Source organism: Passer montanus, unplaced genomic scaffold, assembly GCF_014805655.1.
Source record: "Passer montanus isolate IOZ18808 unplaced genomic scaffold, ASM1480565v1 scaffold16, whole genome shotgun sequence".
Classification (NCBI taxonomy): domain Eukaryota; kingdom Metazoa; phylum Chordata; class Aves; order Passeriformes; family Passeridae; genus Passer; species Passer montanus.
The window spans coordinates 2,846,603-2,874,445 of record NW_024363160.1 but is presented as its reverse complement, the minus strand read 5'-3'; the positions used below and the strand labels follow the sequence as shown (position 1 = coordinate 2,874,445).

Below are 27,843 nucleotides of genomic sequence, written 5' to 3'. Positions count from 1 at the left end.
AAAACCTTAATATAAATTTGTAGACATTCATTTTTCTTTATATTTTGGTAATTTACAATACCCAGATAAATTTGTATTGATTTTCATTCCGGAAACTAAAATTGTAACTATTACTGTGACTATATTTGCTTGTCCAAGACCTCAGTGCCAGGTTTTGCTATTAAGATTAGGTAAAGTACATGTTGGCTACATTTTAACTATGAGTTTTTTGGAATAGGTTAAACATGTAGGCAAACAATCCACAGTGTATATAGGGAGTGTAGGGGTTTTTTAAAAGGTCATCTGTGTAAGTTCAGCTACAAATAACTTTTTTGTTACCAGTTGTCTTGTTGCTATTATTTATGTTATGAAAATTCTATTGAAATATATTAAAAATGTTTTCTTATTTTTTATGGCTGGATAATTCAGACCACATTAGAGACACTGTTTTGTGATTTATTTTTAGCTTCTTTATTCAGAAATGTCTTCTAAATTTAGGGAGGCATAAAGTTGACTAAAAGCTACATATGTTTTTCCAACCCTCTTCCAACTGCCTGACTTTGTCAAGAGTGTAAAATTATGTAGCAGAGAATAAAATATGGATTAAGCAAGATTCAATCATCCTGAAAGAGGTACTGCTTTGTTTTGTGTTTTGGTTTACTACCATTATTTTTTTCTTCTTTTTTTTTCTCCTCTATGTGTCCATATTTTGTTTGCCCCTGCTTTTAAGCAAAATTATGTGATTTATCATAGTACTTTACTTTGAATCTTAGCTCACTGAAATAATTCAACACATAGCTCTTTTTTATTGTGCTTTTATTTCAGCAAGCTGAGTTTTTGCACAATGGCATAGTGTTTGGACACATGGAGATTCAAATGAAAAGGAGGACGTTTACCTGAGTAATTTTTGACCAACTTTTCTAAGTAGAGCATGCTATTTTTAGAATTTTGGCAATCTATATACATTTTACATATATATTGGATGCACTTCCTTGTGCAAGCACAACCTGTTGTATGTTTTGCTTACAATATTAATGCAGCATATCACATGTATTCTGAGTCACATCACTTATGTGTTCTGAGTAGTTGCTACTTTATGGCCAGGCTTCCACATTTATGCATCTCATTCCAGTTTAAAAGATGACAGATACCCAGAGCTCAGTGTAGAGAAACAACCCCTGCTGAAATCTGCAGTAAAACCAATCTAATAAAAGGCTAACCAAAAAAGTGAATATCTCTAGAAAAGTCTAAAGATGGAGAGACCACGAGAAGAACAAGCAATGCAACAGATTTTAGATTGACATAGAAAGAGTTGTAGAACTAATCACTAATCATGGTATGTTATAGTTAGTACAACTTTAATTTGACTGATTGTTAAGTATTTTGGGGAGAGAGAAGTCTGATTTGCCATCAGATTTACAAACATGTAGTTAGATTTTAAATACCTTTGTTACCACTGAGCATATGTCTACAGTCTAATAACAAAAATCACCAATAGCCACCAAATACCATTTGATGTTTCCAGCTAATTTGGACAGTATACTCAAAGACTAAGAACATATTCACATGTTTTAGCATAACCTCAGTGCACCCATGCAAATTTTTCATTGTATCTAACTCACATGTATGTTGATTTGGGGTGAATTTGCAAAGCTTTCTTTTTGCCCTTAAAACTGATTTGTCTTTCTGTGAGGGTGGGGTTTTATTTATTTTTTTTTCACAGTTCATGTGAAGCAAGCTTTAAAACATTGGGTGTAAGTCTGAGAGTAATAACAACCATGGGTCTGAGGCAGAGGAGAATTAGTAGCGGCTCCAGGTATCAGTGGGTGCGAAGGTCTCTGTCATTAAGGACCACACTAAATAAACATGCTGGAATATGATTGCTTTATTGCTCTTTGCTCATTTTATGTCATTTTATTGCCCTACTAATGACTATAGAATTAGGTGTGTAAGGGAGGTCTGAAAATGTGGAACTAAAAGAGGTATATAGACAAGTGTGTGTTTCCTGTAGAGATTCCAACTTCTCATCATGGATTATGAAGAATTTACCTTGAACAGATGAATGAGGGTAGGGAGAGAGGCAGAGAGGTACCTCAGTACAGATCTGTTTCTAGGCTTCATCCTCACTTTCGTACCCCTGATGATTTCCATGTGCCTTTTTAGAGATCCCATGGGAGAGGCTGTGTCATTTCAAAGCAGTAGGGTTTTTTCCTCCACTATTAGCCAAATGGTATATTCCTGATCCAGGAGCTAACCATGAAAATAGGCAGATAAGAATTAATTTTATAGGTGTTTGACTGTTGAATAAAATAGTCTAATTTATGATAATGCCAGAATCAATCTGGCATGCTGGTGTAACAGTATCACTTCTGAGGACAAAAAGTACTGATTGGCTAATAATTTTACTGCTTTCTATTTTGCATGCACTGCAGTTTACAAAATCAATAAAGAATGTAGTACCTCAGCAGACTTACAATTTAGACTGTAAGAATCTCTGTTCTTGACTAAAGTCCTGTTCTATCTAAATAAGGGGAGTTAGTTTTATCCCTGGTGTTTAGAAGTGATTTTCTGTGTTGTCACTTTCTTCCAAGGGAAAGTAGGATGAATTACCTGTAAGGTTTCAAGTAATGTGAAAGGCAAAAGAATGCTGCTGAAGCAGGCGGATATTTTTGAAATACAAAAAGCTAAAAATGACATGCTTTTATTTGGATCTTAAGAGCATGACGTTATATTTGGGGTGAAGAAGGCAAATTGTCTTTCAAAACTTTATGAGTGACCAGTGCATATTTTGTTTGGATTTAAGAGTTGCCCATAAATGCATAGACTACACACACATAAGAATGTATCGAATTAACAGGCACTATTGAAATAAATAATATATATAAAGCAATAAATTGGTACTGCCTGCCTAGCTAAAGCTTAGCTTTTAAAGGTGCAGCTCACCCACCCAAGAAAAGTCAGCAAGTCTGCAAGAGTTGTAAAGTAGTTCTCAAGGTTACTACAAACTGTCCCTTTGTTTCTTTCGCGCCTTCATCCTTTTTGAAATGCTGTGCACATAGTCAAATTAAAATTGTTTTTCTTTCAGGCTTTTCTACTACAAATCCTGTTTTACTATGTAGTTTACCCAGTTTACCTAAACATTAGTCATCCAAAGAGCAGGGGATCTTTTATTCATATGCCTTCTATGTCAACAGAACCACAGTCTTAAAAACCATTTTGTCTTCTATTCCCTATAAGTAATCCTTCCAGATAGTATTTCAAGACATTGTATAAATTCTATGCTTTTTTACTCTACAAGTGGAAGAAAATCTGGCATCAATGTTGTCTGATGACTTAAGCATTTTCTTTAATCTTCAGAAATGCCGTTATACCTTGAATGAAAGCACTGTATTCTCAACCTTTATAATCCAAATAAGAATTTTATTTAGGAGCATAGTTGGTTTGCATTGCAGGTAGCTTAGCATTTATTTTATTCTTATTGGCTGCAGGTATTACCTAGAAATGAGGATGGAAACACAGCCTAGGAAATCAGCCTTTTGTCATCTGTGTATGAAGAACTGAAGTGTCTGTGCTTTGTTGTTTTATTTTTTGAATGTAAGTAAAGGTTTATTGCATGCTTCATTAACATCCTTGCTTGCTAGAGACTGTATCAAGTTGGGTGACCTATTTCAACATGCCTCTCACTCAGAAACTGGTGGCTGTTTGGAGATAAATCAATTGTAAAGATCATGTGTTATGAAATTGGAGAAGCTGGTGGTAGGTTGTGGAAGATATGCACACGCCAAAAACTTTTGCTGAATGGTATTATTTTTGTCCACCCAAGGCTCTGTGTGCTCCTTCCTCATCAGGCAATTGTTCCCTCATCTCATCATATCTTATTAGTTTCTCCAGTTGAGATTTTCCAATATGCTTCGGGGAAAAGTTGGAAGACCTGTGAGCCCCTAGTTACTTCTTTTTCTTAATTGGTATGCTTTAGTCAGCTAATTAAGGACTTCTCAACTCCAACATGTATTGGCCATGAAAACCTTATACTCGAAAGCTGAAGATTTTTTCTATTGATTTCATTAGACTTTGAATGATCAGAGATTCTTCAGTTCCGAGCCTTAAATATACATCACTTGAAAAAAAAATATTCTTCCCCTTTTCCACTTGTTAAGTGAATTCTACCTTGAGTGTTTTCCTCTGGCCCCCAATGAGCTCCATAATTCTTGTTCCTTTTTAGTCAGCAGCCACTTGTGTTTTGAATTCAGTCCCACTTTGATCATCATGATGATATTTTTGCAATTTTTTTCATGTTTAATAACACTACTTTTGCTCAATTTGTGCAAACATCTTTTGGACTTGTTACAATTTGATTTTCTGTCAGGGATAGTTCCAAAGAAGAGAAAATGATAGGCAGAGGAAATGATGCTGGTATATATCTTATTTGCAATTCTAATAACAGCTTTGTGAATTTGAACACATTAGTAAAGAGCACTTCATTCAAGTGCATATTACCACAGAACTTGCTAAACATGCCTAAGAATAATGCTATTCCAATCTGGGCAAATTAGATGGATAACATAATTTACAGCTGTTGTTAATTATGCATCAGCTTGATCACAGCATAATTCTGTTAATTGCCTATCACAATGAGGTTAACTTTCTGTTATTGATATTTCTTTAATTTTTAATTAGAATAATACACTTGATATTTTTCTCTGGCCACTTTATCAAAAATAGTCATGATTCAAATGTTCACCACAATAAGACTAGAAGAGATCTCCTGAGTCACCAGTTTGGCTGACATCACTAACCCATGTAATACGTTACATAAATTTCTCTCCATGTCTTTAAACCAGTTAGGTTCTTCGCCTCTGCTGCCCAAAATGGAGGAATTTTGTTGCAGTGCCATAACCCTGACATGTTTAGAAGCTTTCCACTTGCCAGCCTCAAATTTATGCCTTTGTTCTTATGGCAGAATTGTTTTACTGTCTAAATAAGTTTTTCTCCTGTGTAGCTTACAGTGCATGATTTATTTGTAGAATAAACTCCCTCTCACTTTTCACTTTCCTGAGATGAGCAAACCAACTCCTTTTAGTCTCCTTCAGTAAGATCTACATTCTCTTGCCCTGAACATGGCTGGCAAGCCATTAATGCTCCTTAATTCCAGCTGTAATGGCAGCTTTTAACTCTGCTGCTCACATAGATGGAAGTAGAAATGCCATTCACTGTCAGACAAATGACAGATCGCAGGAGGTGTAGATGAGTTCTGCTGGCTGTAGGAAATGAGTCCAGAAGTGATTGGCTAGCTTCTTATTCTGGCTAATTAACAGATATGACAGTGTCTTAATTAGAGCTGTTTGAGACAGCTAAGTCAATTTTTTTCAAACCAAGTCCATCATAGTAATTTTATTTATGTATACACCTGAAAAATAGGGAGTCCTATTAATGCTAGTAATTTTGCCTGGGCAGGATAGAAAGCTGTTGTGATTCTTAGGGAATAAAAATGTCATTGAGAATTGTGATTCTGAGAAACAACTGGAGAACAATCCTTTACTGGGGAGACAGTCAGAGGACTAGCTAGGAAAAACTGTGCTGTGAAGAACCAAAGAGTCCTGGTAGACAATAAGCAGAGCATGGTCCAGCATTGAATCCCAGGAGAAGAGGGCCAACAGCATCCTGGGCTATATTAGCAGGGCTCAGAGAAATTATTATTTCCTTCTACTCAGCACTTGTCAGATGACACCTAAAATGGTGCATTATTCCCACTTGCCCCCTTCTTTCTGTGAAGAAATAAATGGATTAACTGAAGGAAGTTCGGTGGAGGGCCACTAAGATGGTAAGGGGCTGACACACCTGACCAGCTGAGGAGAAGCGGAGTTGTTTCAGCTTAGAGATGGCTTTGTGAGAGACACCCTCAAGGCAGCCTCTGGTACTTCAAGGCTGTTTGTGAAAAAAATGGACTTTCATGGTTGTGCAGGTAAGAGGGCTATGATGGCTAAGAGGACTAGAAGTCTATGGATGTAAGTTAAGATCAAAGTATTTCAGACTCCATGTAAGGAGAAAAATTACAGTAGGAAAACAGAGTGCCCAGAGAGGTTAGGCAGTTTCCGTTCTTCAAAGTATTTTTGGATATGACTATTTTAAGCCTTAGCAACCTGGTGTGACCTGCATTGAGAAGAAAGTTGAACCTGATGATCTCCTGAGAACCTTGAAGTAAAGGATGAAGAATGTATTCAAGATTCCTTATGTCCATAGTAGTATTTGATACAGTTCCTCCTTTTGGACTCATGAAACTTGCTAATAGATTTTATACAAATACCCAGTCATTTAGTTCTCTCCTGTTTCTCTTCTTACTTGACTGGGTTTTATATTCATATCCCTTTCAGAAAATAATTCTCAAAGTAATATTTTCTTTTTAATTTTAATTTTTATTCCTCTTTTTCCTTTTCTTTCTCTTTTTCTTTTTCTTCATTCACTTCAAAACATTGTAATACAGCAATCTGCTACAATATTACTTTAGTAATTTCAATTCACTTTCATCTTAGAAATTAGCAAAGAGCCCAGTATCCTGTTTAATCTCTGATTATTTGTTTTTCTCTCCTAAATTATGAGAAGTATGATTTCACTTACGTAAAATCAAACTGTTTACAGAAAAGATTGTGTCTTCATGTTTTTTAATATTTAGTATTTTAGTATTCAATGATTCTGAATACTTTGGGTTCCTAAAGAGACTACTTCTGCCACACTTCCTAGGAATGGTTGGTTTTCAGATATTTTTAACAGTTCCTTTCAAGATAACAGTAGACAACAGTACTGTAGTTTTGTTTCTTTTTTTTTTCTCCAAGAACACTATGTAGATCAAATGAGACAAGTCAGTCTTCAACTGAAAAATATGGTGATGTTTCCTATCTCAAAAATTTATTATATGTAAAAAGAAAAGTAAGTGTAACAGAGAAGTTTCTGTGTTGTTCAGAGTTTTACTTACTCAAAAGCCCAGGCAATTCCAAGTTTTAGCAAGAAGTGCCTTCTTTATTAGACCAAGCAGGACTTTCACTTCAAACAGTCAAAACAGCTATTCTTTTTGGTCCAACTATTATGTTGTTGATAGATTTAGCAGTCAGACACTACAACTGCTAGACTCTGACTATGGACCTTACATCACCTTAAAAAGAAAATCATGTTAGTCCTATTTTTCCACTCACCTGCAGATTCTGAAAGTTTTCAAATACCTTTTTTGTTGTATGTGTAATCTATTTTAACATAAATAGGATACACCCAGTAGTGACATTTCCATCGCCTAAGTGAAGTCATCTTGTTTCCTTGCATGCAACTGCTACTGGCTCAGCTTTCCAGATTCTTAAACAAATAGATCTTTTTGATTAGAAGTCTTTTCTACTGCTTTTCAAACTTCTTATTTGAAGTTGAAGGACTACATTTTCCCAGCAAGTTACTTCTGCCGTTCTCATAAATCAAGAGTATTTAAATACTAATGTGTTTTAAATGCTAATTTATTAACAGAACTTGCTTAGCAAAAGTGGACTGTCACCTTAGATATTTTCTCACGTGTCTAGTTAAAGCAATGTTATCTAGAATACTAATAAATTTCAGGTATTGTCAGGGCATTTAATCAGTAGCGAGTACAGTTCACAGCTGCTTTTTCTCCCTAATCAGACAAAAAGATGTGTATCTTTACTGCATTGTTTTAAAGAAAAATCCACAACTTTGGAATGCAGCAACTTCTATGTGTCTTCAGAAATAAATTCAACAAATCTGTTGTGATTTCTCATTTTTATCAAAATAGAGTGTAGCTTTGAGAAGGCAGCTTAACTTCAAGCTGTTCCTGTGACTGTGTATGTGCGTCACAGTCCTGGCCCCAGGAGATGCATCTGAACAGTGTCCCAGCAAGGTGGGGAAGTGACCCGTGTCTTCTGCATACCTTGTATTTCTGGTTGTCAGGCCAGAGGAGGCATCAGCCGGGAAAAGAACCTGTGTTCTTGGTGCACCCTCTAAAGAAAATTATAGTCCTGTCCTTTGGTCATGGGGATTTTGGGTTCTCATTCACAAACCAGGGATGCAGGCAAGACCATGCAGGACAACTGTCCCCCCCTTTAGATAGAGTAACTTAATGTTTTCTTTGTTGCTTTCTGAGGAATGTTCTTCATCTAGCTTATTTTTAGTTTGATTTTTATGTCTGATTCCGTTAATCCTCAGTTGGTATAATGCATCATTTTATGATTTCACACATGGCCATTTTCTTGTGAAATAGGCTGATTCTTTTCTTGAAGCTCACACCCTCTGAAATGTGTTCAAGTTGGTGAGAATATCAATTATTTAACTAGGACACTAAAAATATTTTAATTTTTTTTTTTAAGATATAAAGGATATTTTTCCTGGTATTTATAAGCTGTAGCAGATGATTACTAGGACACTAAAAATATTTTAATTTTTTTTTTTAAGATATAAAGGATATTTTTTCCTGGTATTTATAAGCTGTAGCAGTACAGCTAGATGATATATTACCAGTTTTGAGAATGTGCTCCAGTGAAAAGTGGAGGAGGTGGGTTTCCATCCAGGTTCTCCACCTTCAGCTGTCTTCTCAGATTTTGGGGAGTCATTTGTATAGGTTAACCTCACCTAACTCTAGGTGTTGCAGTTGTTTGAGCACTTTAGTTAGACAGGCAGTGGTAAGAAATGGAGGTGATTCAGTTCAACCTCCTGTTAAAGAGAAGTTTGAGGAATCTGTTTAGATGTGCCTGTTTCTGATCATTATATACAAAGGAATGTTTGGTTTGTGTGCAGGTAATTCTGTTGTAGACACGTGAGCTCAAGTGTCATAAACACTATCTTCAGTTGTCCTTTGCTTCATTTCTCTGTTTATTAAAAGGGGATTATAATTTGTTCCTCTCACAGATGGGGAAATAATGTTACTGATTGCAAAGTTCTCAGATAAAATGGTAGAGCCTTCCTACCTGAATACATTAAAAAAAAGGAATACAGCCATATCAATGTTGTTCAGGTCCAGAAAACCCACACAGACCCAACTGTTACCTACACTATTGGAGGTAAACTTGGTCGTGTAACCTACATTATTGCAGCTATACATAATTGTTCAGACTTAATCTTGATGACTTGCATAGTGTTTTTATGCATAACTGCACTTATGACCATTTCTCAAAGTTTCCTCTTACCTCCTCTCAAGATAGAGGCCAATTAAAACCTTGCTAGACTTCTCTCATATCTTCCATGCAAGTGAATTTTTTCCTGCTCAGCTCAATCAGTGTTCTGGCTTCATTAGTTAAAAGAGACGCAGCCCAACTTATTTTCAAATATTTATCATCAGCTTTTAAAACAGACTTCTACTGATTTTGAACTTTTTAAAATCACTGTTTAAAATCTGTTGGGAACAGATATATTTGTACTTCTGTGAAGTCACAGTATGTAATGTTTTGTTCCTACCTGGGAACCCACCAAACCTGTTAAAATTAAAGAGATAACCACTGGCCAATGGAAGAGCATTTGTGTACAGCTGTACAGTGTATATGTACAGGAAAGCAAAGACTTGAGCTCCTTCTCCAGAGGATTCTGCTTTGTGCTCACTGGGATGGGAATTTTCTGTGCTTAGGATATAGATGCCTTTGCCAATAAAGACATCAGGTGTCCTTGACCTCCCTGAGTCTTAAGACAGCTCTGTTATTGAAATTTTCAAGGAGATACTGCTGTCAGTTCATGTCTGGTGAAAGCAAGAATTACTTTGTTCTCTTAAGAAATATAATGTAATAATTTTAGGGAGAAGGCTTCAGGAAACCTTATAGAAGGCTTTCAGTACCTGAAGGTGGCGTACAAGAAGGTTGGAGAGAGATTTTTCATAAGGGCATGCAGTGACAGGACAAGGAGGAAAGGATAGAAAACAAAAGACAGTGGGTTTATATTGGATATTAGGAAGAAATTATGTGAGGATGGTGAGACACTGAAAGAGGTTTTTCAGAGAAGTTGTGAATGCCCCATCCCTGGAAGAGTTCAATGTCAGGCTGCAGAGGGCTTTGACCAGCCTGGTCTAGTGGAAGGTATCAATGTCCATGGCAGAGGAGTTGGAACTAGATAATCTTTAATGTCTTTTTCAACCCTAATAATTCTATGACTTTATAAAAATCAGAGTATTGTACACACATGCCTTCATAGGCTGTGAGTTGTTCTAAGAACTTATTTATTTGATTAATAAAATTTAGTTATTTTGGTACTTTAAAGAGCTGATCCAAAATATGGTAGAAACAGAGAATATGCCTTAATGCCTTTCTTATCGCTCTTTTGTTCAGAGAGTATTTGAAGTTTTTGTTCATTTGTCATAGCTTCACTCTAAACTGATAGTCCTTATTATGCTCTGAACTTCTTATTAACTCATTTTTGTAACAATAGCAATTAGAGAACTTGTTAAGCTGAGCATAACCATTCTAGTGTCTAGGAAGAGTTAAACTGAGCATGTTGACACAACGTTCTTTCTGCAGGAATGTGATGAGTCAGCTTAGGCTGCAGTTAAAAATTTTAATTTTAGACAGAGTAACTGAAAATAGTGGCACTTGTCTGACTATTCAGTTATTTAATTAGCCTTTTACATAGGACTAAGAGTTATATAGTTACTAGCATGGGCAGAAGTGTACTGAGGTTGTTTTGAAATGTTATGTGGAATACATAACTCATTCAGCCGAGGATAGAATATAGAAATTAGAAAACTTGCAATGATTAATTGATCACAAAGAAAAGAAAGATTCCAAGCAAGCTAAAAAAAGAGAATACCAAACAAACCTTGCCTTGATACTGGTTAACCTCTTTTTGAACTCTTTTATTGTGTATGACAAAGGCAAGGGTGTTTATCTGTGGAAAAAAAAATCTCATTATATGGTATTTCTAAGATAACTGTGGGTAAATTGTAAGTTAATTTTATCTAACTAGCTATATAAAACATTGTTTACGAGCAAGTTTGCATAAAACCTGCCAAGAAGGCTTATTAAGAAATTACTAATTACCTGGGGATGACTGAACAGGAGTACTTAGCCTTGCTTATCAATAACATGATGGTTTGGTTTTATCTTATGCCTGAACTCTTTCCTCTTTTCTTCCCATTTCACTATGCTCTTCAGGACAACTCTCTGATTAATTTTCCTGTGTGTAGCAGAAAATAATAAGTTACCTGATTTAAGCAAATAATTAACAAGCGTATCCAGTCATTTAACTGTACCTCAGCAAATCTCACCACAAAATTCTATGTTACAAAAATCCTTTAAGCCTTCTAAATGGTCAACACTTCATAGCTATAGTGAGTTTTCAAGAATAAAATGAACTAAAGAATATTAAGTTAAAATAGAAATATTAAGTACTAAAGTCTACCTAGTAGTAATTTACATACTTAACAGTAAACTTACTCTGTTGCAATGTAAAAAGCAAAAGCATCTTGTTTTTTATCCTTCCTCCCCATAAATATGCACAATTTTCTAATAGTGCCTGCTAATCTCAGATACGGTTAGCAAATCTACTGTTAATCTGGACACAAAGCAAGCACAGAAATGGATTGAACTGGCAAAATACAAATTCGCTATTAGTTCATGGAGAGAATCTGGACATGGACAATACATTGTGAAGAATTACCAAGAATGTGTATATAGAAGGGAGAGCTTCCCCATGTCAGATTAAGTTTTGTATACTCTGTGACAATTCAAGAGACAAATTCAGCTGTCACAAAAACACTGACAATAAATTCTTTTGTGTACATATTCATATATAAACATATATGTACATAAAAAAGATTTTAAATCTGCATAACATTTGATGTCTACATGGCTTGCAGTCTACTATGGACATCCTCCTGGAATTGCTAGATGAAGGAACATAACTACTCTGTGTTCTCAGTCTTTACTGCCTAACCCTTGTATCTGGCATACTGTGTTCTGACTGAATAGAAAATATTAGGATTCACTGGACTAGGTGAGATTGGGATAGAATAGAATATTTCACTTGAGAGGGACTTGGAACAGCTATCTAGTCCAACTGCCTGACCAAATCATCGCTAATCAGATTAAAATCTTGATAAGCATTTTCCAAATACCTCTTAGACACTGGTAGGCTTGGGGCACTGATGCCCTCTCTAGGAAATCTTCCATGTTCAACCACACTCTGGTAAAAAAATTCTTCCCAGTGTCCACTCTAAACCTCTCCTGACACAGCTTTGCACATTCCCATTCAGCATATCTCTGGATATAAGAGAAAAGAGATCAACATCTCCTTCTCTCTCCCCTTCCTGTCTTCAGAAAGCTGTAGAGAGCAATGAGGGCATGCCTCAGCCTTCTTTTTGAATGACTGTCTTCGAGCTTCCACTTCACCATTACTCATCCTTCTAAATCTTCCCATAGAAATGTGCTGCTTCAACTGGCACCATCATGGTCTTCACTCTTCTATCCCCTTGACATAATGCTCTTCCTCAGTGCAGCTGTGCTGGTGACATTTAATGGTGGCCCGTAATGCAGTGGTCCATGTTTGACCTCTTGGCTATGACATGGCTTTTCCTCAAATATTTCCTACTGTTGATACTATTTGCTGAAAGGCTGTCACAGATACACTATGGGTTTCACTAAACCATTGACAAACTGTAGCATGGGACATCTGCAAAATGAAGAAAATGCTGTTTTAATAATTTTAATCTATAAGGATTGTGAGTGAATGTAATCTGAGAATCATCTGCAAAACACCTTTCTGTTAAAGAGAGAGTACAACTAAGGATTTGTAAGCTGCAATGTGTCTTATACTTTGTGAGATGCTACCCAGGTCACTCCTTGATATATGTGTGCATGTGTAAGTGAAAAATAAAATCGGATAAATGAGATAGCTTTGTCTACCTTCACCTTAAGAGTGGATGTAACATCTCTGCATATGACACCATTATATTGCTGTTGCTATCCTAGCATCATATCCCATCGGTGACACTGTGGTATATAAAGTGAATAAATAAATCATTTATCCTTTTAGAATAAGATGGAGCAAATTGTATTTGGAATAGAGAGAGAGAATCTGAAAGCGAGCTATGTCCTCAGCAAGTGCAAATTATTCTTAAAATTATCCTGCAGCAACTATTCTTCAGGCTCAAAATATTTTAGAGCTTTTATATTCCTTTGATATTTCCCCTCAGCTACTGACTGGGCAAATACCAAAGTGGATGCAAGATTAAAATTTTAAATTACTCATCAAAGAATTTGGAGTACTAGATCTCTTACTCAGCTTTGAAATTCTGATGTAGATAACTCATTGATATCTTAATAACTATTTTGGGATCATTTCAAGCTCTAAAGAGTTCTGTAGGGTGGGTCCATAGTATTTAACAAGTCAGATACCAGGCATGTTCTTTGTTTTTTTTATTTATATTTATTCACATTCATGTTGTTGAAGTTGAAGTTGTAGCTGGTTCTTCTGAAAGATGAATAATATTATAAGCCAAAAACATAACTATGATGACAATCAGACCTCACAATAATTGTCTATTCTGTGTTATGCCAAAATGGGAAAAAAACCCAAAAACACAACCCTCAAATAACTTATAAAAGAAAGCTATATATGCTGTATTTTAGAGTGGAGCTCAACATAATGAATGACCAATTTAACTGAAAAAAGAGGCAAATTCAATATGTGTAAGAATCTCCTTTCTATAGAATGCCTGGGGTGGTCTAAGTGTCTAAAAATGTGAGTAATGAAAACAGGCTTAGCCTGGATTTCCCACAAAGACCCGTACTTAAGTTTCACCTGGCATGATTTGTTGCAGCTAATCTTACCACCTTGCCTAATAAGTGTGCCATGAAAACCTGTTATTCATTTCTGGTACTGACTATGCTTTTCTAGTGTTTTGTTTAACCATTTTTTAGGACAAAGTGAAAAGTCTAAGTGCCATAAATTTGCTTGCTGAAGGTGATAGTTGGTGCTGGGTTTGAGCAGGGTTTGAGATGATACATTTGGTCACCTTAGTAGAAGCCTTTGTGCTATATATTTAGTCTCATTATTCACAATAATGTTGTGAATAATGAGACTAAATGTTCTGAAAAATTCTTTCACATTAACCAGTTCAAAGGCCTTGGTTGGCTCTGAAGTTTTTGGGGGATGGGGGAGGGAGAGAGGAACATGACAATGTTATAAGCCTTGGTGTAATATCTTGGAGTTGTAGAGGACTCTGGACATATTTCCATCATGTTACCTAGGTGTTAAGCAAAAACACTATTTCTTTTTGAAGAAGCTTGGTAATATACATTTATACTTTAATATACATTTATATTTTATGACTGATTTTTAGATCTGATCCATTTCTATTTATTTAAAAAATAAAAAGCCAGCATTCTCTATCAAATAAAGTAATGACACAGTGTTACAAAGCTTGCCATGTCGAACATGTCATAATTTTATGTTTTAGAACACAAGCAAACATTTCCCAGTCATTACTCATTAAGCATTTATGAAGCACTTAGGGATGGGTGTCAGCAGAGCTGGTGTGGTAGTGACTAGCAGTGTTCTCCTTGGCACTGAGGGTGTGTTCCAGGAGAGGGAAGCTCAGTCTGTGCTAGTACATGGGCGTGTACCTTTGTAAGGCAAAGATGAGATTGTCCACGGGTGTGCGGAATATTTCACACTGCTTCCTGGGTAGCAAGTTTCTGGCAAATAAACCCTCTGGCTTGGAGGTCTTTGAGTTTACTGTAGTAAAGAGGCATTCTGGCTCAGCTCCTATGGTTTCTTTGGGGTTTTTAGTATGGCCTCCATGCATATCCTGTCCTATATGTGCCAACCATCAAGAGGCAAACAGATCAAAATGTGTGTTGCCAGCATTCTGGATAAATATGACAGAATATTGACAAAAACAGGATGCCTTCCAAATATGTCCACCGCAACTCACTGTAATTGCAAAGCAGGAAATAGAGTGGAGGTGTGTTCTCATCCATAATACATGGGAAAGAAGAAAAAATAAAACCTTTGAATTAACATGTTTTTCTGGCAACCTATATTTCTTACTAAGCTGGAAAGGTAAAAGGACATATTACTACTTATTAAAAGAGAGAACCAAAACTGTTTCAGTGGTGATAGTAGTTTAAGATTTGTTTTTATTTTCAGGAAGGCTTTTATGGAAATAACCTTGATTTTATTAGGTTGTGCTGTATTTTATACCACAGTCAGAAAGAATGATTGCATTTAATATAGAGAGCTGAGCAATTAACAGAGTTAATAGTCTTAAAGATAAGATAGGAATGCTTTCTGTATGTGATCCGGAGGTCATCAGATTTAAAGAAAAAAGTAAGAAAATCACATGAACAAAACCATTATTGTGTAGCTTTCTCTTCACAATTCCTTCAAAATTTACTTTGAGAAGTTATTTCTTACTCAAATTTACAGTATCACTAACATCAAATAAGTGCTTAGCAGTTTGACTAATTACACAGTTTTAAAACTTTTGCTTACTTTAGGCTGATATTTCTTGGTTATCAGTAGTTGATGACTTGACTTAGACTCTTTTATACTACAAGCTGCAGTGTCATTCAGAATTTGAAAAACAGTGCAGGTGTCCAATATGAAAAGAAATCTGCTGTGAGGGAGTCTGAATACTAGTGAGCAGTATAAAGCTTGAACTGACATAAGACCAAAAGCCGTTCATCATTAGCTTCTTTCGTCAACTGCTCTAATTCCATGACTGCATTCTAATCCACCTAAGGCTGAAAGAAAACATATTAATATTTTACTATAGTGATTTAGTGTACATTAATTGTTCATGATGTACTTCATGATGCCAAAAATCCCCCAGAAAGCACATTTTTATGAGTGCAAGATTTGACTGTAAGAAGTTTCCTTAGCAAAACATGAAAAAATAATATAAAGAATGTCTTTCCTATAGCATACATTTTTCCATATTAAAAAATCAATTGAAATGAGTTTTTATATGACAGAAGTATGAAGGGTCAATTCATTCCCTCTCTTTAGCAGTCACTAAGGGACCTGTTTTGGCAGCATTGAAGAAGTTCTGCTAATAGCAGAGGGAATAGCAGGATTTGATCATGTCATACATGATATCTTCCATTCATTCCCTTATTTTAAATTTACTTATATGTATATGCCAGAATGTTGTCAGGGCTGGCATTTTGAAATAAAAAAATATGCAATGGATATGTTTGTAAGCATACAATTTTGGTATTAAAAAGCCAGATAATATTTATAGAACATATTATCAAAAAGTGTACACTGAAGAACAATAGATAATTCTAGTTAACATGTAAGCCTTTTTATATTACGCTAAGTAGCATATTAAGGCAATGAATCACTTTTTATGTAACTAGTAATTAGTTTTATAGCAAATACTATACAAATACAACAAATGGTTGTAGCAAATACAACAAATACTGCTACAGAAGAAACTTTCCAAACTGAGCCATCAGGTAATATAAAATTATTCCATCTCATGATGAAATTACAGTGATTTCCTAAACAATATTGGCTGTCAACAAATAGCTTTTCACTAATCTTAATTTAATATACTTATTTAAGTAAAAGAAAGAAATATTAGCTGTGTTTAAACACTGTGAAAACTTGTACACTTCCACTACTGTGAAATTACACTTTCTGAGTATTTTTTTCCATGACTGTAGGCAGTAAATATTCTAAAATTTCAGTCATATTCTTAAATATATTTAAAAATTACCATATTTTATATTATTTGTCTTCTGCCATGTATAGGAAGTATTTGTAGTCATATCAGCTGCTCTTTTTAAGACGTAACTTTTGCAGTTTTTTGATATCTCATTAAATATAATAATGGATTAATGGTTTAGAGAAAAATGAATAGCAGTATGTTGAAAAGGACAGCCCCTGTGGAGACCTTCCAAAATCTGAGGAGAATTTGTGCAAGCAGTAACACAACTGTAAATATGCTTCGGTTTAGGGATAGGTCTGTGAATTATACAAGAATCCTGTTGTCATAATTATGTTACTGGGCTCTGCTGGAGTCAGGAGGAGAACTGGCCTGAGACTGCATCTACGTGTCCACAAGGAGACGGGATGATTTGTGACTCTCAGGTAACCCTGGGGACATGGATATTAGAAGGATAAATTTTGAAAGGCTTTTTTTGTAGGACTTTTAGTGTAAATTTTTCTCCTTCATTGGTAGCTTGTCTATTATAAATTGCTTTTAAAAATATTTATTTAGTTATTTAATCAAGAAGTTAATTTATGGTGCCCTTTTACAGCTACTTTTACTGAATAGGAACTGCAGACATTTTTTCATTCAAATATGCATTTCAATATTGTATACACAGTTACTAGTGTTTCTTAATTAGGTATAAAATGAGTAGTTTTCTTATATATGTAATCGTTATGTAACTATTTTTAGGAGTGCAAAGAGTAGTTTTCTGTAAAGAATGTATTGAGAATAATAACATTTGAAATTCTGCTATCCAACATTTGAAAGCACCAGATCAGCAAGTGAAATTCTGCTGTTCAGCTATATATTTGGCACAGATTCAAGCAGCTTTACAGGAGGGTTTTTAACTGGGTTTGTATGTCTACCAACTGATGAGCTGTGGACCCACCCAGAGATTCTTCATTACAGAGAAGGTGGTTAATATTTCTTGGTGCTTGGAAATGCCATGCAGCCATCACATTTTGTATGAAGAAGGGTTAGAGCAGGAAGCCACTGTCTGAGAGGCTGCAGGGTGCAGTGCCTGGAGCCATTGCAGCAGCACAGTATGTGATGGAGGGGATTTATGAATGGGCCTTGCTGCAGACTTGTGTGACTTGAAGCCTTGCTTAAGGATGCCTAAGTCATTGCCAGTGGGAAAGAACATTACCAGCTGTAAAATGGGAGATTTTACAGCTGTCTTTTAAAATATGTAGGTAGGTGATTTGGGTATAGTTTGAGATAGTCCATAGTCATATCACATTTCCTTATTGTTCTAAAGTGAGAGAGCAAAAATGGCATATGACCTTAGTTTCTACATAGAATAACCAGAGTAGTTTGTTTAGAACTGTTCGTACCACACATTGACAGCAAAATGTGCAAGGCATGAGGGATGGGAAGCTTCCTGCATGTCCTTGGGTTCGTGCAAGAACTTGAATCAGTACAACTCCTGATAAGATTATTTCAAAAAGCATTCCAAGATTATCAGAAATGTTGCACTGTATCATAAAAGAAAAAAAAAAAAAAAACCCAGGTAAAATACAGCATGCAGAAGCAGTTTTCCAGCTCCTCCCATTGCTGCACTCAAGTGACACAGTTATAGTTAACTTTGGATTATCAATCACTGTGAAACAGAATGGGAAGGTTGTACATTTGAACAGCTTTTTCACTGCCTTTGCATTCAATGATGCGGCTCTCAGAACCGATACTGGACATGGAAATGGCAAACTACAGTGAAGTTTTAGATCCAACATATACAGCACTGGAGTTCGAAACTATGCAGATTCTGTATAATGGCAATGGTGAGTTCTGCCCTTTGAGGCAAATTCAAGCCAGTTAACAGAAAAGTGTAGTAATGCTATAAGGTGTTAGTTAAATGTTTTATTAATGGAGCATTTGGGGGTTGTTTTGAAACTACAAATCTGCTCTCTTACACTTCATCGCTGACTCTGAGTTAGTAACATTATAATTCTTTAAGGAAAATAAAAGAGAGGTTATATATAATAAAGTAGCTGTACTGTCACCAGTCAGTTAATCAAAGGAAAAAAAAAAAGGTCTATTCAGCAGTTGTTTTATTTACTGTAAGACGAATGAATAACTAGTATTGACAGTTTGGACATGCACGTATATTTTGTATATAACTTTCAGAAAGAAAGGACAAAATTATCTAGAGGTTTGTGGAAAAAATTAGCTACTGTTTCTTGATGCCTAGTTTCTAATTGTTATACTCATATTTTTTTTAATTTAAGCATTATTAATCTAGCCTTTCTAGCTAAGTGTATATATGCACAAGAGTGATTTAAAAAGAATCACATTGGTTTTTTAGAGAATAATGTTTAGTTGAGAAAAAGTATTTACATTTGGCTAATGTAATACTTTAGGTAGATTATTTTATATGCAATTTTTGAGAATTTTTCTCAATAATTTATGCTTGAAATAGAAAGCATACCATTTCATTCTGCCATGTAGTACTGACAAAAAAACCAAAAAGAATTGTGAATAAAATTATCAAGCAAGTTAAGCTACTCAAAAATGGCCTTTCAAATCTTTTAATACACTAAAAATGTTGGTTTATTGTGTCTTAAAGGATAATTCCTAGTTCTATAGTAGTATGTATTTTTAAAAGACAGAACTGATATAGAGTGATTTGCAGGAAAAATATTTAGCACCTGCCATATAGAACCTAATTAACTTTTTATTGTTGGGCTTTAAGTTTTATCTGAATTTCTGATGTCAAATTACAGCAAGCTTAGTAAACAGAAGGTTAGATTTGGTTATTGATGTAGGAAGAAAAAACAGAACTTTATGCACTAACTAAATTTGTAGTTGTCAACAATGATTATATAACTTTAGATGATTTCTCTGCTTTTTTGTTCTAATATGGGTATTTCATTGGTCATTTGCTTTTTGCTGAATAGCACCCTTTTGGATCTGTTAATTTTAAATAAAATGGGAAGGCAGATTAGGGAGGTTGTGCTTGGTTGCATTATGTGTTGGCGATAAAGCTGGTTAAATATCACTGTAAGTGATTAGCTTGATAATTATTAGTTATCAGGTGCAGCATTTTACGTTTCGAGTTTGTTTTGAGTTTAGCCTAAATATTTTCTTATAGCATTTATAAAAAAAATTGTGTTGTTACAGTGCTAGTTTGGAACTGAAAGCTGCCCCTTATGAACCTTCCAGTCTATCTTTTCTAGCGGTTTAAATTAATTAGGAACATGTAGAGAAGTTTAACAAGTCACGTTCAGGCAGATTACACAGTTCTGTTGAAATCAAAGAATTTTTCAACACCACATCAGTTTTCTAGACATTTTGGTTCAGAACACAACTTATATTGCTGTGAAATATTTCATCATAACATTTAAATACTTTATTTTCAATTATTCTGCTATATGATGCAAAGCTACTAAACTCCAAAAGAAAAGTATTTTTTTTTAAACAATTCTGTAACTAGTTTAAAAATAGTTTAAAATTTTCCAGTCATGACAATCGTAATTTTAAAATAAATTCTTTATGGAACTGAATTCTTACCTCTAAGATTTCTTTTAGTTTAATAATTTTTTAATGTAATTCCTATCAATTATAACTCAGTAAAACAAAACAAACCAAACCAAAAGAAAACAGAAAGGCCACTTCTCTCTGTATCTGAAGAACTCTTTAACTTTTAAGCTCTGTGGGACGCAATGAAAATTTTATAATGTATTGTATTTTACATTTCGGTTGGATCTATACAAGTAACATTATGTATCAATATTAACAGTTTTACTGTTCATCCTGTATACTGTTCATGAACTCATGTAGTTGACTTTTGAATTCATTTTTGCATATCTGATTAATGTGGCACTCTTTTCTCTCCTGGACAAAACAGCTATAAATGCTTAGGGTATGTTTTCCTTCAGTTTAAACCAGAAGCAAAACAGAAAAAGCTATTTTGCAGTTGTTTCTTTGAATGTGTCTGTTAACATTGTGACTCAAAGAATAACTATACCTGGTTTGATTTCAGGTGATTTTATTCAGTAGTTGTTTACCATATTCAATGACTAATTGTTAATCATGTAGCTAATATTCTGTGCAAGGAAAAACTTCACCAATGATCCTGTCAAAAATATCTTCAAGGAAATAACAGACATGTTAACAGTGTGTTAATGCTCTTAGCCTGTATTTTTGTTGTTTTTTTGTTTTTTTTTTAAATTAAGTTGTACAAAATCCATCTTTTTTCCTGTTTTTAATGTCATCAATCTTTTTAAGAGAGTTGCCAGCTATTGCCAGCTTGTATGATACATGAGATCTTTACCAATTAAGACTGCTTTGTACCAAAGTTCCTCTTTATGTTAGAAGGAACATATGTGTAATTATAAATGCAGAAGTGCACTTAAATTTTTTGTTTAGACCACAATTATTTGTTGTTATGAACTTCATAAATTCTTTTAACATCTCTATCACTTTGAAAGTGTTCATGTCAGTAAGAACCAGATGTAATCAGATGGGTCATGCTTTATGAATCGTAAGTGGCAATTAAAAGAGAAAAGGCCAGGAAAAGCCTGTTTAGGTACAACCTGCTTATGGTGTGATTTTTGGAAGTCCTATCCATAACTATGTATGTTCTTGTCTCTTGTCAGACAGTTCAGGAGAAGCTGTCAACATGAATGCTGCTGACAACGGGGTCAGTAGTCTCTGTGCAATATGTGGAGACCGAGCGACTGGAAAACATTATGGTGCTTCCAGCTGTGACGGATGCAAAGGATTCTTTAGACGTAGCATAAGGAAAAACCACGTCTATTCATGCAGGTATTTCAAAAGTTCATCTAGAGGTACTAAATTAATGAATTTAAGCAAAAATTATATTTGTACTTGATCAGAATTTTTCAGTTATTTCAGGGGATTTTCAGCTTTTTCTTAAGGAATGCTACTTGATATTACACATTCCAGAAACTATGTTCCAGGTGCTTGATGATATTGTTGATATCATCACATCACTCAGAAGCTGTTTCACTCCTTTATTTATGATTACAAAAGTCATCTCCTAAAAAAAAAAAAAAAAGGAAAAATGATCATATGAAAATTGTAATGCTTAACTGTTTTCTAAAATTCTTTCCTTATGAAGGTAGTTTCTGAATAGAAAGTGGAAGATTTATGAGTCTTGTTTTAGGGACTCTACACATCTGCACATACTCCCACCTGGTGTGACACACAGGTCTTTTGAACAGCCATTTTCCCCTGTCTGTCTGAATGGCAATCTGTTAATTTCCAAATGGTGCCCAAAACATCACACTGCACCATGTTTGATGAAATTATCTTTGTAGGCTGAGGGCTCCAAACTGTCCATTTTGAGTCATGAGCGGAATATATGGAAAACTCAATGCATTTGAACAAATCACTGAAGGGGAATATTGGGTTTTCATGCCAAGATTTTGGTAGTGATGGAGCTACAAGAGGGGATTCTTGTGAGAAACTGTCAGCAATGTCCCTTGTGTCTGTTGAAGCCAATGCCAACCAGCTCCTAGATGGCCAAAGCTGAGCTTTGCTATCAGCAATGGTGGTAGTGTCTCTGGGGATAATGTATTCAAGAAGAAAAAATAATTATTGTGCAGAAGAAAATTGTAGCCAGAGAAGAGAGTAGTGACAACATGAGAGAGGAACAGCTCTGCAGTTAGTGAAGAAGATCAGTGGAGAAGCAGGGGGAGGACGTGCTCTAAGTACAGGAGATTCTCCTGCAGCCCATCATAGAGACCATGATGAGGCACGTGTCTCTGTGAAATCCATGGAAATTCACAGGGGAGCAGATGTCCACCTGCAGCCCATGGAGGACCCGCTGCTGGAGAAGGTGAATGCCTGAAAGAAGGATGTGACCCCATGGGAAGACTGTGCAGCAGCAGGCTCCTGGTCAGACCTGCCCCATTGAAGGAGGACCCCACACTGGAGAAGGTTTTCTGGCAGGACTGCTGATCCTACAGGGGACCCATTGCTGGAGCAGCCCAATCCTAAAGGACTGCGTGCACTGGAAAGCACCCATGCTGGAGCAGTTCATGAAGAACTAAGGTCATGTGAAGGACTAACATTGGAGAAGTTTGTGGAGAACTGTCTCTGTTGGGAGGGACCTGACAGTGAAGCAGGTGAAGACTGAGAGGAGTCCTCCCTTGAGCAGGAAGCAGCAGCAGACAAAACGTGGTGAACTGACTGTAGCCCCCAGTCTCTGTCCCCTTGTGCTATTGCATGGGGTGACAATAAAACTATTATAAGAATGGCTTGTTACTGGAAATGTTTCCTACACTCTTCTTTGGTTGCGTAATATTCTTAGAAGGAAACCTCTCCCTTATAGGCTTCATATAGTGATATAGCATAGACATACCCCTAAAGTGGTGTGTTAAGAGCTGACATAAGTGATGTCAGGAAGAGCTATGCTTTTTCAGAGTGTGTTTATCTAACAAACACGTGCAAAGAAAAGAAGGCAGACATAGACAGAGAGAGGGGAAAATGGCTCATATGCATTTCCTTTAGGCACACCAGTAGATGTGCGTAATAGCCTGGGTAAGCTGCCTTGTAGTGTCATGCTCCATGTATTTCCTCAAGTCTTTATTTCATTGTGTTGGTTCCTCTCATTTCCTGTTCAGGTTGCCACATGTAGTGATAAAACATGCAGTTTGTTCACTGTTACCTCCCAGAAGGAGTAAACACTGCCAGACCAGGGTAATGGTTTTGCAGCTAAAGGGCTCCTCTATGCCAACAACATTTGTCTTTTTCTTTGATTGTCCTTTCCTTTATCCATTTGCAGCTTTTCTTCTTTTTTTTTTTTCTTCCACTTCCATTTGATGCAGCCAGTTACTGATTTACCTCACAAATCAATTGGGGTATAAATTATGTACATACCTACAAAATTTTCCACACTTGGCTATTCCAATGTATACACATGTTTATACACACACATATATTCCTAGAAAATTAGCAGGTGTAAAACACCTCTCAAAACTGATTAATAAAGAAGAATAATCAATACAACTGAAGAAGAAATTCTGTGGTTATAGACATTATTCTGACAGGACAGATTAGTTGTTTTCTTCTTTGTAATCAGGGTGCTACTTTATTAATGCTTTATATATTTACCTTTTCTTGTCTCTGATAGATTCAACCGACAATGTATTGTTGACAAGGACAAAAGGAATCAATGCAGATATTGTCGTTTAAAAAAGTGTTTTCGAGCAGGAATGAAAAAGGAAGGTAATGGAGTCATTTATTATTTGATATACAAAGAGAAAAAACCCAAATTAGCTTTGAAATATAATGAAAATTCTAAAAAACTCCAGCAGAATAAACCAATGGAAAGTCTGCCACAATGCCTTCATAATGGGAAAGTGATTTTATATTGAGGTGAAATGTATGCCTTCTAACTTGCAAGTGGGTAAGCAGTTCTAGCACTTGGAGCATTAACAAGTCCCTGGATTTAAAGTGAATTTGCAAGTGTTTAATTCATTAATTCCGGTACCAAAATTAATTGATTTCTACATATTGAGCCATATGCTGAAATATTTCAAACCATGAGATTTTACTTAAAATATTTACCAAAACTGAGTAAAAAAATCTCTGACTTTTTTTTTCCCCTGCCCTAAGTAATGGCAGGGCCAGTTTACTGGTTCTTCCCTTAAATTTAAATGTATGAAACATTTAAGCCAGACAAAGGATTGTGAAGTTGAGTGAAAAAGTAGTGAGAAGAGTAGCGGTAGCTATCAGTGGAGTGTGCACATTAATTAATAAAAAAATCTAATTTCCCTAGGGCTTAATATAGGAAAATTGTTACATAGCATCTCACTGACAGATATGAGAATCATGTGTCACAGTGATTCTTCAGTCATAGTCAAAGAACCAGATCGCCACAGGAGCAGAGCAGCAGTGAAAGAAGAGCAGTGCAAATATTAGAGGGTTTATTTTTTGGGCTGTTGTTTCAAAGACAATAATGATGTAGAGACAAAAGATACCCATTTCAAATACACACTCAAAAGTGGTTTGTCACAAACTTTGCTACCTTTTTTGTTTGGAGCATGGTGCATCTGCTTGCAGGCCAGCCTGAAATGTGAATGCTTAGTTCTCTTGTAATGTGGCTATCATTCTTTTTGTCTGTACAAAGGAAGCTTTTTCTTTATGCTATTAAGTATCTGTCCTGTAGCAGATACTGTTGGCTAGTGATCAAGTTATTGGTATGAGATACAATGGATTTTTCTGCTTTAAGCTGTATGGGGATATTCTAAACAGCATTGCACAGGGTGTGAAATAGGTTTGCCTACTAATGTGGATCTCCTTTAAGACACTTTGGCCTTTTGGAACTTGAGCCATTAAGTCAGTAACATATTGTAAATATGTTATGAATCTCATGTGGAGAAAGGGAAAGATCTGTGAATATGCAGCAGCCCTAGAAGTTTTGCAAATACCAGAACTTTACAGAATTTCAAAACCTGGAATTAAAGAATATTTTATCTCAGAAGGGACATGTAGAATTCATCTAGTTCAGCTCCCGCTTAAACCAAGGCTGACATCTAGGTTCAGTCAGGTTGCTTGGGACCCTATCCAGACAGATTTACACAGTCTGTGAGAGGGGAGGTTGAACAACCTCTTGCTCTGCAAGCTTTTCCAGTACTTGAACACCCTCATTGGGAAGGGTTTATTTTCCTTATAACCAGTTAGAATTGTGTCCATTGGGTCTTGTCTTTTCATTATGCATCTGAGAAGAATCTGGCTCCATTTTCTGTATGCTACAGAGATGAAGACCCTCGCATCCATGTTGCTCCTTTTTTTTCCACATAAACAAAGATGCCTGTATCTACTTGTGCATCTTGTGGATTACATCTCCATAGCCCTCTGCTGGACACTACCTAGTTTTCCAGCATCTTTCATGTGCTGGGGAGCCCAAAACAGAGAAATGCTCATTTCCCTCTAGATGCCAATGGAGCCTAGTGCATGGCACAAAATTTTTAACCCACTTAACACTATTCTGCCCTACTTTGATCCCACTGCATCTAAGACTTTCGACATTGCTTTTGTTTGTTATAACCTCTCTACATGATCAGGGCATGTCTCATAGTATAGCATAGAGTCTATGACAGTTGCTCATGTTTTTAGCAAATCTCTTTCTTTTCTTTGGGACAAAGGTAAGAGAGGCTTCAGTTATTAAAAGCTTTGTAAGTCCTCTTTGAGCAAATGTACCACCCTTCTCATGGAGTCTCTATTTAAGGCAATTTTAGCCTGAATTGACAATAAAGCTTAAGCCACATAGTCTTGTCCAATAATCCAAAATTACATGTATGTAGAAGAAAATTAAAGCATCCACCTGTGGTGGTGTGTTCCACCAGTGATTTTCACTAGTGGTATATTGTCAGAATACCTTACTATTTTTGCAAAACTAATCAGTGCTGAATTTATTTAATTGCCTATGTTTGTTTCAGCATTGGATGTTTGTTTCAGCATTCTTTTACAAAAGGTTATATTTTGTCTTTCCTGTCTACAACATACTGTGTATTTATCACCACACAAGGTTTCTTCCTGTGACATAAATAAAAGGCCCATCAGTGAATGTCCCTGCAAAAAAGTTAGTACACCTCTGGAATAAACTGTGTGCATTGTTCAGATAAACCCTGAACCTACTCACTTCACATATGGGTTTTTTTTGTTTCTTTTTCTAATTGAAACCTCTTGTACTACTCCTAAATTCTGTAATGCAGATTGTTTCCTGCAATATAGCTAACATATCTTTGGGACTAAAGCTGCTGTTCTTAAAAGACAATGAAGTTCCTCATGCAATAGAAAGATTTCCATTAGCACAATTTTTTTCCTTCCTTTTTATTTTCCGTGGCCTAATCCTGGTCATGATCTAGGTTTTAGAAGGATCTGAGTTTTTTATTTTTTATCTTCTTCCTTTAGTTTAAAAGTATACTTTCTTGCTTCATAAGCCTTGCTTGTACTGATCACAGATTCCTCATCCAAAGCTCTTTCAAATGCCTGTTTTTGGACCCCATGAGACAACCTTATTGCATTTACTGTCCTAAAACTTTTTTGGTATGCTAGTTTTCGCATTGGGTCCGTCCCTCCCCCCCTTGTAACTTAGTTAATATTCCATAAACTGGCCAGGAATGCAGTGTCACTGAGGAGGAACATGAGATTTAAGTTTCCAAATTATCTTACCAGTGGGTTAAATTAATGATTCACTCCTGTTTCATTGTTCCCTACAGCAGAGCATGAGTAGAGTTTTCATACTTTCTCTGAGAGATATTTTTTCTGTGGTGATGCTGTACCACTTGACCTGTTTGGCAGTCTGGAAATGTCCATTTCTGCTGTTATCATAAAGACTGACTTATTAAATTGGTTGAAATTGTGACCATGTGTTCAAGTTCAAAGGAAGAAAGAGGTTTGACTGTAATCAAGCTAGTGACAGAAGTGCAGATGATTCAGTGTCTATCTACAATTAGTTATACATTAGTTATACGTGCTTTTTACAGGAAAGTAGTGTTCCAATAGAGACTGTAAACATGTATTATCACCCTTCCTCATCACTCAGAGCTAAATGCAGATCATCTTTGAATATCATACCTTTCACTTCTTAGAGTTATCATCTGGAATCTAGTAAAGTTCTGAAATTATTCTTTGTGTCAGTGTTTACAAGTCAATAAATGAGATGATTATTCTTTTCCAGCTGTACAAAATGAACGGGACAGGATAAGTACAAGAAGAAACACTTTTGATGGCTGCAACAGTCCCTCTATTAGCACATTGTCACAAGCCGAGACACTCTCCCGCCAGGTACTGAGATCTATCACAAAATTATTTAGTGGCGTTAAGACCACTTTTACTAAAATTAAATACTTCTCAGTTTCTTATTGTATCGAAAATAATTATTGAGATTACTTTTTCCCTACTTCCAAAATGCACACAGTTTCCTCTTCTCAATAGAAGAGGTAATAGAATACATTCTTGAAGCATAGTCAATAAAAAAATTCTACTTTGTCCAGAACAATATGTCTTAGGCACCTTTCTTAATAAAGGTTTATGGTTCTTACTGCTTATAAATCAGTTGCTGTCTTAGGCAGGTGGTGGCATCTATCTATCCTTGAAGCAGGCTTTCCCTGCTTCAAGGCAAGCATAGGGAAAAATTTGTCCAAAGCCATTACATTCAAAGGGGTGTGGACACTCATTTCCTTACATTCTTTTGAAAATCC

At 35.7% G+C, this 27,843-nt stretch overlaps 1 protein-coding gene across 4 annotated transcripts in view; it reads left to right on the top strand.

Moving 5' to 3' along the window:
- The window catches only part of HNF4G (hepatocyte nuclear factor 4 gamma), a 62,460-nt gene that overhangs the window by 21,897 nt on the left and 12,720 nt on the right, over positions 1 to 27,843 (top strand). Inside the window, exons 2-5 of one of the 4 annotated variants that reach the window (XM_039703092.1) lie at positions 3,468 to 3,573; positions 21,265 to 21,433; positions 23,766 to 23,860; positions 27,321 to 27,427. In XM_039703092.1, coding sequence (XP_039559026.1) covers positions 21,288 to 21,433; positions 23,766 to 23,860; positions 27,321 to 27,427 — 348 coding nt within the window. In that variant the 5' untranslated portion in view covers positions 3,468 to 3,573; positions 21,265 to 21,287. Of the gene's footprint in view, positions 1 to 3,467; positions 3,574 to 18,295; positions 18,448 to 21,264; positions 21,434 to 23,765; positions 23,861 to 27,320; positions 27,428 to 27,843 lie in introns of those variants that run through there. The other 3 variants (XM_039703091.1, XM_039703094.1, XM_039703093.1) reach the window with 3 other exon arrangements.